Below are 12,220 nucleotides of genomic sequence, written 5' to 3'. Positions count from 1 at the left end.
TTCATTATTAACATTATAATATTTATTTTTGTATTAAATTTTCGTGATTTTTATATTTTATTTATTTATTTATGAATATTTGTATTTATTATTTGATACTTTTATTATGAAATTTTTTTACTTACTATAAAAAGGAAAAAAAAGTAAATTAAAAAAATGTATTTACAATACTTTTATTTATTTAGCTTTTTTTGTGGTTCATTATTTTTTTTGCATCAAAAAAGTATATAAACTAAAATATATTAAAATGCTGTCTTTAAAAAATGTGTATAGTTTTTATTCCATAATTTTATAAATAATATCGTGCAATAAAAGTTTCCTTTTAATTCAAGAATCGTTAAATATTTTCCATAACATTTCCAGCAATTTCAATTTGTAGTAAAAACTGCATGCAATCTTCTCATATTTTAATATATTTTTCAACTCTGTCTCCCTCTCCCCCCTCAATAAGTACAAATTGAGCCAAAATATAAATAAAAAAAAATTGTATCAATAAAATTTTGGTGTCCCATTGATGTCTCCCTTCTCGCATTTAATGTCAACATTCAAACGTAATGAACGCACTGAGATATGAATCCCAGATCGAATATAAAATGAAGCAAAAGCAAACAACAACAAAAATGCCTGACAAACAACAAACAAAAAAAAATCAGAAACATTTTCTGGCCAAAGAGCGTTGAGCAGAAAGCATTCAAATAACGCCAGGTGACATTTACCGTTACAAAACAATAAAAACAAAATTCCACAACAACAACAAAGGGGCAAAGGAACCTCTCAATGGGGTAGGGTCAAAAAAAAAAAAAAAAAGTGATGCCGAGCCGTAGCCTTTATTCCTGAAAAGGCGCGCCAAAAATTTGACAGTCGATTGACAATACAGCCTATTGGCAGCAACGGGTTGCACAGTGACACAAACTGTATGAAAATTGCATGAAAATTAAGAAAAAGGATGGTGATAATTAATTACTATAATTTAATAGAGTTAAATAATAGCATTAAGCATTGTAATTATATTAAGTTTATAGATTTTTCTTTCGGTTTATTTAAAACTATTTGGCAGCCACGGTGCCATGGTTATGGGGCTGTGTTTAAGGGGGGTGTTCCGGGTGCCATAAAAGGTCAGTTGAGAGAAAAAATGTTGTCCATTGGGGCTGGGTAGGTGGTGAGGGGGTTTTATGAGGCATCTTTGTGCGGGCGTCATAAATATTTGCACGCTTCGGCATGCTGAAAATAACTTTTTCTTTTCTCATTTTATTTTATACATATAAATATATTTGCTGTTGTTGTTGTTGTTGTTGCTGAATACCCTACGCAACGAAAAAGTTGCCCGCAGTGTGCGGCATATTAAATATTTTATATGTGCACTATAGGACAGCTAAAAGCGAACCGAAGGGTCAGAGCGGCGACGGGGATGGGAGAGCCCAGAGCCATAGGACATGGGACATGGGGCTGGGCTCGCTGTGGGCGGTGAAACTTTTATCGCTGCTACTGCTCAACCAAAAACGCTTCTGTCTGCTTTCAGATTGGACTTCAGCCGCAATTACACGCACTGCAATGCCTCGCTGCTCGTCAACGACACGTTGGCCATGTCCGGGGATCAGCCGACATGGCTGAAACTGTTGCCGCCGCGACTGCACACGCCCGAGGTCATATTGAACACTTGGCTGCATTTGGGCGGCGCACCCCAGGCGCCAATTGGCCTCATTATCGAACTGCCGCCAGCTCAAAGCGGCACCGGCTTCACCGGCTGCCTACATACACTGCGCATCAATGGACAGGCTCGCGAAATCTTTGGGTAAGTCATCCCTAATAGACCGGAGTGCACACACAGCCGTTGGCGAGTTGGCCATTTGGCCAATTGGGGGGCGCAAATAATGAGCGAGGCAAGTCAAGCAAAGTTATGAGGGCGCCTCTTAAATGTTTATGCCACATACGCGCATCTCAGCCGGCGGCCAGAGCATGCCACATGCCACCAGCTTGCAGGTAGCACAGTAAACAAGCTCTGCGGGAATATGCAGTAGAATCATCCGCAGGATTAAATGGGCCCTAAGCCAAGTCGATGAGAGACTGCAAACAGTTGCTTAACGTGGGCACATCAAAAGAAATAAGCTAACAAACATTTCTGCCATTGAAGTTTACGGCGGAGCCTTATCAAGCAGGAAAAATATACGTCAATCATTAGCGTAAATAATTGGGAAAAATGAAACCCGGGCAGAACAAAAACCAGTCAGGAGGCTAAGTCGACAAATTCCATTCAAAGAAAGCAAAGTCAGGCAATTAAAGTTGAATCTTTATCCTCATAAATAAGATTACAGCAGTCTGAAACAATAGCACTCGATAGACAACCAATTGGTAGTGCATTATCGATAGACGAAGTTGATATTTAAAGCTCTTATTATAATCAATTTGATTTTAGTTTAGTATTTGATGGTAAGAAAGTATATAAATACGATGAAAAACTTTTGATAAAATATAGAATTCGATAAACGATAAACGCTTAAATATTCAATTACCCATATACATATATCATTTGAATGCAACTTTAAATATTATAAAAAGTCTCATAAGAAAATTAGTAAATAAACTTGCATACATAATAATCAATAACACATTTGGAACATACCCTTCGCTAAGCAGCATTCGATAAGCAACAGTCGATAAACGAACATTGATAAGTACCAGTTAATAGACAGTATTCGATAAGGCACATTCGTAAGACAGCAGTCGAGCTACAGTAATCTAAAAACATAATTTGACAAACATTAGTCGATAAACAGAAATCGATATACACAATTCGAAAATAATGATATGATATGAACAGTATTAGATCAACCTAATTCGATAAACCACAGTTGATAAACAGTATTCCAAATAAAGGATTTTATAAAAAAAGTCGATAAAAAGCAATCGATAAGTAGCATTCGATAAAAAACATATGACAAGTTCACCTCATAAAACACAGGATTGGTAGCTGCGAAACTACTTAAGTAAATTGGGCAGATAATTAATAAGAGAACCTCAATATGACATCTATCTTTATAATATCGAAAAGGTTATTTATGACAGTATAATTAAATGCAAAGCTAAATAACATGAAAAGTCATGTTAAAAGAGTAATAACGCTAGCCAATAATATATCCCTCCATATAATCGAAACGAGAAGAAAACAACATTTTATTCAAATAGAAGCAAAGATAACAGATAAATCCTTAATAGCAACAATCGATAGCCCATAATATCTATATGCCCAAACTATGTGTATATATATACATATTTCCATTAGCATTGCTATAAACTCAATTTGCTGTTCGCTCTCAGTATTATTATTATTATCGATAAGCATTGGCTGCGTTAACCCTTTGACAGTGTAATCCAGCAAATAGAAGGAAGACAAAATGTCAACGTTAAAGGGACATTACGAATTAAACCAATTTTAGCACTTTGCAAACGACGGATTGTGTATAGATAGTCGTAGAAGACGGAGAACGAGTCGAGAAATGCGAAAGCCATTTGTCAGCGCATTAAAACGCGCTCACCAACAGCCGGTCAGGGCGGACAACAAGACAAATGGTTGACGGGGCGCCACGCTGACAACAGTGGGCGCCACTTCAAGGGGTACGAGGGAGGAGAACGGAGGGCGGATTGTAGGGAACGGGGCATGACAGTTGTAGGCCGGGACTCGAACAATTGACATGCGAATTAGCAGCGGCGTAATGAAATTCGAGATGACACTAACCAGCCTTTTAACCCATCTCTCGCCCCACCTTGTCCCAGCGACGCCCTGGATGGCTTTGGCATTACGGAATGCGGCTCATTGGCCTGCCTGTCGAGTCCGTGCCGCAATGGCGCCGCCTGCATCAAGATTGAATCGAACGAGCTGGACGAGAACGGTGACAAGGCTGAGAAATGGAAATGCAAATGCCCCACCGGCTACATGGGCCCCACCTGTGAGATATCCGTGTGCGAGGACAATCCCTGTCAATATGGTGGCACCTGTGTCCAATTTCCGGGCAGCGGCTACCTCTGCCTCTGTCCGCTGGGCAAGCACGGACATTACTGCGAGCACAGTGAGTGTCATTTAACATATTCCCCTTTGAATTCATTTACTTTACTCCATTTTCTTTCTCTATTTGTTCCTTGACAGATCTCGAGGTGGCATTGCCCTCCTTCTCGGGCAGCGTCAATGGGCTCTCCTCGTTTGTGGCCTACACGGTGCCCGTGCCCCTGGAGTATTCGCTGGAGCTGAGCTTTAAGATCCTGCCACAGACCATGTCGCAGATCTCACTGCTCGCCTTTCTGGGCCAGTCCGGCTATCATGACGAGAAGAGCGATCATCTGGCCGTCAGCTTCATACAGGGCTACATAATGCTAACCTGGAATCTGGGCGCTGGACCGCGACGCATCTTCACACAGAAGCCCATCGATTTTCGGCTGGATGCACCGCGTGTGCCCTACGAGATCAAAGTGGGTCGCATCGGTCGTCAGGCCTGGCTCTCGGTGGATGGCAAGTTCAATATAACAGGCCGCTCGCCCGGCAGCGTCAGCCGCATGGACGTCCTGCCCATACTCTATCTGGGCGGCCATGAGATTGCCAACTTCAATACGCTGCCTCACGATTTGCCGCTGCACTCGGGCTTCCAGGGCTGCATCTACGACGTCCAGCTGAAGGCCGGCCAGGTGACGGTGCCGTTGCAGGAGACACGCGGTGTCCGCGGACGTGGTGTCGGACAATGCGGCACGCGTGAGTGCCACAGGCACGCCTGCCAGCACGACGGAGCCTGCCTACAGCATGGCGCCACCTTTACGTAAGTCATTCATAAAGTGGATAAATAGATGTAGCTTCTCTTTTTTTTGGGGTAGGATGAGCATTTTATATACTTTTATTACTGAGGATGTAGAGCATTCAACATTTGTCTTTCAGTCTTAAAATTTGTCTTGGCATGATCGGAATTCGCATTAAAGAAAATGAAAAATTATACCCAAATTTCCTATTTTCAATGGGATCAAGCTATATGTACTTAATTGTCACTATAAAGAAAATTGAAGTATGACCTTAATGAAATATAAGGTATATAATACTGAGGTATTTTTTTTTATATTCACTTTGATAAGATTCTACATATAAGAGTATTTAGGATTGGGTATTGAATCTTGATAGCATTTTCTTCAGTAAGAATGATAAGACTAAGCAAAACTATTATTTATGTAAAATCAAAACCGTTTGAAATCAAATTATCCAAACCCAATCGAATGATATTGATCGAAGGATTTCGAAGTTCCAGAAACCCTTTTTTGCAGGCCTTTGATAATATAATAATACCCAAAGAAAATTTTTTAAGGCTTATAATATCAATTTATTTTTTTAATGCAAAATAAGTGATTGTTTTATAACATAAATTAGCTAAAGGTTCCACAATAGTCCGACCATGTTCTAGTTGCCTATGGGCCAGAAATAGTTCGCCAATTGATGTCTAAAAAAAATTGGTAGCAGCTGTCGAGCAACGGCTGTTCGTAAAGTCCACTAAAACTTAACGAGTCTCGTATAAAATCTAATGATTTTTTTTCTTTTTCATTTCGCCACAGTTGCATCTGCCAGGAGGGCTGGTATGGACCGCTCTGTGCCCAGGCCACAAATCCCTGCGACTCGTTCAATAACAAATGCTACGAGGAGGCAACTTGTGTGCCGCTGGTGAATGGCTACGAATGCGACTGTCCAGTGGGACGCACGGGCAAGAATTGTGAGGAAGGTGAGCGAAAATGGCATAACTTTTACGATTTAATATTAATATACATATGTATGTGTGTATATGTGTGTATATTCAATAATGTAATATTCTGTACATAATATCTTATTATTCTCGTTGTAGAAATACGTTCACTTAGCGATGTCTCACTGACCGGTCGCCGTTCGTATCTGGCCGTGCGTTGGCCCTATCTCTATGATGGCGGGGATAAGCTGGGCGCCAAGCGCTCCCAAATGGTCAGCTATCGGAACTTTACCAAAAAGCTGCTGCCGCCCAAGCCCATCTCGACGCCGAGCACACACTTTGTGATGAAGCTGCTCAACGAGGTGGAGAAGCAGCGCAGCTTCTCCCCGGTGCCGCTGATGGGCTCCAAGACGTTCGAGGAGCATCATCGTGTGCAGTTCTTTTTCATCGAATTCCAATTACGCCCGCTCTCCGAGCGCGGTCTGCTCCTCTACTTTGGCACGCTGAACAACAATCAGGATAAGAAGATTGGATTCGTTTCGCTGTCGCTGCAAGGTGGCGTTGTCGAATTCCGCATTTCGGGGCCCAGCAACCACGTGACTGTGGTGCGGAGTGTGCGGATGCTGGCCATCGGCGAGTGGCACAAGATCAAAATGGCCCAGCGCGGTCGCTGGCTAACCCTGTGGGTGGAGGGCAGCGCCTCCTCGGCACTGGCTCCGTCCGCCGAGGTGCTGGTCGAGCCGGATGCCCTGCTCTACATTGGCGGCCTCAAGGATCTCTCCAAGCTGCCGTACAATGCCATCTCCGGCTTCCCCATACCCTTCCGTGGCTGTGTCCGCGGCCTCGTCGTCAGCGGCACTCGCATTGTTCTCAACGAAACGAATATTGTGGGTAAGTCACAAATGCACAAAATATGACAGCAAATAATTGATGGCCTCCCCCCAGACGCAGTTCCAGACCCAGACCCATTCCCATTCCCATTCCCAGTCTCAGTCTCAGCACGCAGCATACAACATTTCCCATTAATGAAAAGTATAAATATACTTTGCGTATATGTATATTGTATATATATCAATTAAATTAATAACCATAAATAATGGGCGCATGCAAGTCGAATGAGTCTCGGGGAAAGTTATGCAAACTGAGAGTAAAGGAAAATGGAATTCAAATTCCAATTGGAATTTTGGCATTTTTTGCAAATAAATCGATATATAAGAGAGCTTGAATTTTAATAAATATAAATTGTATATTTTTGAATAGCAATTTATATACATTATTTTTAATCAAAAAATAGCAAAATAGCTCAAAAACTTAAGAGATATTTTTTATGTCCATTTGCTACGCCACCAAAAGTATTTTTAATTTACTGTATAAATTCATAGTTTTATATTTATAAATGAAATATGAAGTATAATATTAGGTCTTGAGTAAATTAAAATATAATTGCATTAATTATGCAGCTATAGATGCAAAACTGTGGGAGATACAGCGTAATTTTCAATTTTCCACGCCACTGAAGAATTGATGAAATAATAAATAAATAATAAATCCAAGATAGTATAACACATAGATAGTTCGATGTGCCACGCTACGAACAGACGAACGGACAGAGAGACAGATGGATTGAGCTCTTCACTCTGATCTAAAATATAGAAACTGATTGATTGAAAATTTGATTAACCATGCCCCCTACAGACAGTTACATGTAAATTAAAATAAATAAAATATGATACCTTCTTTTTCTCATTTTCATTGGATGCAGAGCATCATTATATACATATATAATTTAATTATATAATAATAAAATTTCATGCACTTATTTCTTTATAGAATCGCGTAACATTCGCGACTGCGATGGCACCGCCTGCGGCGGCGATTCCTGCGAATCGGGCGGCCACTGCTGGCTGGATGAGAAGCTGCAGCCGCATTGCATCTGTCCGGATTATGCCAAGGGCGATCGTTGTGAATACTCGGAAACGTGCAAGCTAATACCCTGTAAAAACAATGGACGCTGCTTGCGCAGTGGCCGCTGCTCCTGTCCCAATGGCTGGGGCGGCTTCTACTGCGAGATTGGTAAGTAGCTAAAAGGGGGAACGATAAAACGGGCAAACGGGCGAGCGGGACATGCCTTAGCCAGGTCAATGACCTCAGCGGGGGGCTCTAATTGAAAGTTTTTGGATGCGCTGCGCAAAACTCTGGGTTTTTTTCTCTTCACTGTTCATAATTGCCAACTCGTGTGTCGAGCTGCCATTTCCTGACTGCAACTGGGATAGAACAGGTTGGGGGGCCAGGCAATTCGTCATCGAATTAGTCAAGCGCCAGATGTTTAGTTAGTGCTTAATGTCCGTAGCAACAATAAAAAGAGTAGAAGCAACAGTAACAACAACAACAGTAGTAGTAACTGGGCAGCAATGAAAGGCATAAATCATTTCACTTGAAAATCTTCAAAACGAGTTTCATAAATCTCCAGAGCCAAGTTGAAGTTCAATGTGTCAGCAAAGTAAAAGTTGAGCTTACAGCAATATACAGAAGCTACAACGAGCAAAGATCTTAAAATGTCAGAAAACTGATTTTGTTTTATTTACCTTTTTTTTTTTTGTATTTAGAAATTGCTTTTATCTGATGTTCTCGGTTCAAATGCCGAAACAAGTTTTCAATTTCGAATGCTAAAAGCAAATGACAAAACCAAAAAACCAAAAAAAAAAGCAGCAACAACAACAACGAAATACAATCTAACACAACAATATTATTATTATAATTAGAGATCTACAACAAGGGGGAGACATGAAAACAAAACCATTAACAGCACCACGAATCTTACGGTTCGATGCGCAGCGGGGTCAGGAAGTTGATATCGCAAAAAAAAAAAAAAATATATATATATATATATATAAATAAAACAAAAAAGACACAAAAATAACGCTAAAATTAGTGATCTACAATATATAAAAAAAAATATATGTACATATATATTTATATATATACAACAATAAAATAGAAAAGCGTAATTTGCATGTCTGGGAACATGCTTTAATAATGAAGAGAAGGAAATTCCGCGAATAAAAATATATATTGTAGTTAATAAATAGAACAGAACCCTGGTGGGTTAGGCAAATAAAAAAAATAGTAAAAATATGAATGTGAGAAACAATAGATCAGATATATTATATGTAAACTACTAATAGAATTGGAAGGCAGCAAATTTATTTACCTCTTATACTATAATTTAAAACAAGTTAGACCCAGTCGGGTATATCCTTTGCATTAAGGAGCCGAAGTAAACTACATAAATTCTAGGCTCAATACTAAGTGGACATTATACTAATTTAATATACTCTTCTAATTTCATGCCAGAAAAAAAATTTTAAATATTTAAGAACTGTCTAGGCCAATTAAGCAATTAAGGATCCATAGAAAAAAACGAAAATCCATTTGTATATAGATGCAGATAGACTGATAAGAAACTTGAAATATAATAGCTAACAAGGTTCATATGAAAAATAAAAAATAAAATTTTTTTTGAAACAAACTTTTTTCTGCATTTGCATAAATTTAAATCATTTATTAGCGCTATTGTGTTGCTTTAGTTTTTGTACGAATTTATAGTAGACAAAAGAGTGTTTAAAATGAATAAAGAATACAAAAATATATATAAAAAAAAATATATAAAATTACAAACTAATATTAATTATTCAAAATAAATAAATGCTTCATCTAAGCAACTTTCATACTATTATTACCAGAGACCAAAATTACCTTATTAAAATTACCTGATCCTAATATCAATTACTGAAAATTTGTTGCGTTTTCAATAAAAAATACCTCAAACAATTTTTTATTTAAAACTCATCAAGTGAAAATGAAATAAAGAAAAATAAGAAATAAAACCCCAAACAAACTATTTACGCAGGAAGCCTCAAAATGTTGAGCATAAAACAGAGTTTTATCCCAATTTGTTTTGTGGCCAGGCTGAGTTATTCAATTGACTGTTTGGTATACAATCAGTATGCTAGCTGGCTAGCTAGCTGGCTGGCTGGCTGGCTGGCTGGCAGCCTTTCACTTATTAGCAAAGTGAATTAACATGCCACTAATAACAATAAGCCATAAGCAAGCTGGTGAAAACACGAAGCAACAAGTGCAATCAAGTTGAGTGGCAACAAAATGGGAAAGACAACAAAACGCAAATTCATAATCAGAATCCAAAAAGTGGAAGCCACAGCGATGGCAATAGACGAAGCAGAGGAAGAAGAACACGTAGATCTTGTCGAACCGATAAGATAGAGCGCTGCCAAAAGAAGCGCCAAACGAGATCAGGGACTTGCAGACAGACGAAACAACAACGGCCAAATGGCATAATGAGCCAGACATAATAAGTAGAGAGAACCGAGATCTATATGGGTAGTCGAAATACAAATACCCTATGTAGAAATCAAAAAGTGTGAATATAGTGATTTAGAGATTTACTTATACATAGTCTTGCAATATTTATATGCCGATTGAGGTTATATTCTCTTATGAATTCAGATTTGACTAATGCATACCCCAACAAATTTCGAAATTGCAAATTGTTTTTTAAATAACATTGAATGATATAGGAATATCTTAATTACATTATTGATAAACGATTATAATATGAAATTATTGTATAATTTTTTTTTTATTTATTACTTTAATTTTTTTTTAAATATTTATTATATTATAGGTTCCATTTATTATTTATTTATTTTTTTTTTTTTTTTATTATTATAATTTATTTCTTATTTAATTCATTTATATAATGGACTAAAATAAATTAATTAATTAATTCATATTTCATCTATTGACCAATAAGCACCGTCTAAACGTTACAAAATCGACAACAAATTCAATATACTCAACTCTACTTATATATTGATCAACATTGGTCTATTGTTAATGATGAAGTAAATTGCATATCTGTGATGCTGTTGCCGATGCTGTAATTTCATTATGCATTTGTAGCACACACACACACTCACACACGTACACGTACACCTGTAGCATGTGTACATGCAATATGTTTTATGCATTTTAACTAACTTGCTCGTCTCTCTGTCTCTCCCCTTCTCTGTCTCTCCTTCGCAGCACTGAGCAAACCAACAACACCGAGCTTCCGCGGCAACAGTTACCTGATCTTGCCACCCCCTCGCATACCAATGAAAGACAAACGCCGCGGCCCTTCGCTCTATGCACGTCCACCGCGCGAAGCCGTACAAATATCGCTGAACTTCTCGACCATCGAACCCGATGGCCTATTGCTCTGGAGCGAACACAATCAGCAGAAATTCTTGGGCCTCGGCTTGGAGAACGGCCACCTGAAGCTGGCGAGCAATTTGCTGGGCAGCATCAATGATACCGTGCAGGCGGCAGCGAGCGGCTTTATTGCCGATGGCGCCTGGCATGGTACGAGCGTGCTTCTGGATCGCACACGACTCGAGCTGCAGCTGGATGGATCCGTGATATTCACAGAGCGATTGCCCGAGCTCAATAGAAGGCTAGCACCAACACCAACAACGACGTCGTTGCAGCGACGAGGCGGCAAGGAGCCAACGATTAGCTATGAGGATATTTTCTATTTGGGTAAGTGCTGGTCACACTTTTCATGCTAATTCGAAAAGGCTCTTTTAAGCTTGTGGCGTCACGGGGGTAACGTATTTCACCAATAGCACAATTCCAACCTCTGCTTCTTTCTAAGCAATTAAAATTTAATAGTTGCACAGACTTACCCTATGTTTTGTAATTCATAAATACTGCTGATTGTTTATTGCCCGTCTTTGAATTCATCAAATGCATTCGCGACGCGCGCCTCTCAGCCACAAGTGTTAACTCGCATGGAACTCTAGCGCCGGCGCAGATGTGCAATACAGTAGTAGAAATACGCGTCACGAATCAACGGTGCACAAGAGTGAGCAAGATAGCTGCGAACTTTCAACACGGCACGAACGCAGAGAACGTCTTATCCAAAGCTAATTTAATACTTGTTACGTTTTCTGTTTGGGATTCTGACATCTACGTTGCAAGCCGTGTACACTTTCAAAGTTTACATGGCAAGCATTCACACCGAATGTTGGATCACTTCACCTAGCAACAAACAATATTGTGAGACACACTCACAAAAACACAATACACAACCGCGTCTACAGGGCTTTCAACAATTACTAAGCCTCAGTTAATAGAGATGTGCAACGGCTCAAAACATTGAGCAATCGCATATCGATTAAAAAATATCGTGATTCTGCACAGATGATCTATTAACACGAGCTTAAAAAATCGGAGAGAACGCTGTTATATTTAAATGCAAGCGAATTGACCCACAGAAACAATTTATATGATTTAATAAAACTCATATAGTATAATGGATTATTATTATTACTATTTATTATTTACGCAAGTAAATAATGAAAATTTCAAAAAGAATAATAATATTCCTATTGAAATTTTCATTAGCCATGCAGCTTTTAATTTTTTAAGCATGCAGCTAAGCGCTGTTATTTAAC

General features: G+C 39.1%; 2 protein-coding genes across 3 annotated transcripts in view; one reads left to right on the top strand and one right to left on the bottom strand.

The window, feature by feature from the left end:
* The window catches only part of LOC115562359 (MKRN2 opposite strand protein), a 76,998-nt gene extending 65,033 nt beyond the window's left edge, over positions 1-11,965 (bottom strand). Inside the window, exon 1 of the mRNA XM_030383781.2 lies at positions 11,450-11,965. The gene's annotated coding sequence lies outside the window, so the exon portion shown is untranslated. The remainder of the gene's footprint in view (positions 1-11,449) is intronic.
* The window catches only part of eys (eyes shut), a 73,941-nt gene that overhangs the window by 61,068 nt on the left and 653 nt on the right, over positions 1-12,220 (top strand). For both annotated transcript variants that reach the window (XM_030383744.2, XM_030383745.2), the window contains exons 7-13: positions 1,520-1,792; positions 3,772-4,064; positions 4,142-4,802; positions 5,581-5,744; positions 5,865-6,596; positions 7,536-7,778; positions 10,809-11,303. In XM_030383744.2, the coding sequence (XP_030239604.1) occupies positions 1,520-1,792; positions 3,772-4,064; positions 4,142-4,802; positions 5,581-5,744; positions 5,865-6,596; positions 7,536-7,778; positions 10,809-11,303 (2,861 nt within the window). The remainder of the gene's footprint in view (positions 1-1,519; positions 1,793-3,771; positions 4,065-4,141; positions 4,803-5,580; positions 5,745-5,864; positions 6,597-7,535; positions 7,779-10,808; positions 11,304-12,220) is intronic.

Source organism: Drosophila navojoa, chromosome 3 (genome assembly GCF_054131105.1).
Source record: "Drosophila navojoa isolate 15081-1374.11 chromosome 3, UAZ_NAV_1.0, whole genome shotgun sequence".
NCBI lineage: Eukaryota > Metazoa > Arthropoda > Insecta > Diptera > Drosophilidae > Drosophila > Drosophila navojoa.
Note: the sequence above shows the minus strand (reverse complement) of the source record. Positions and strands in the feature narration are given on the sequence as shown.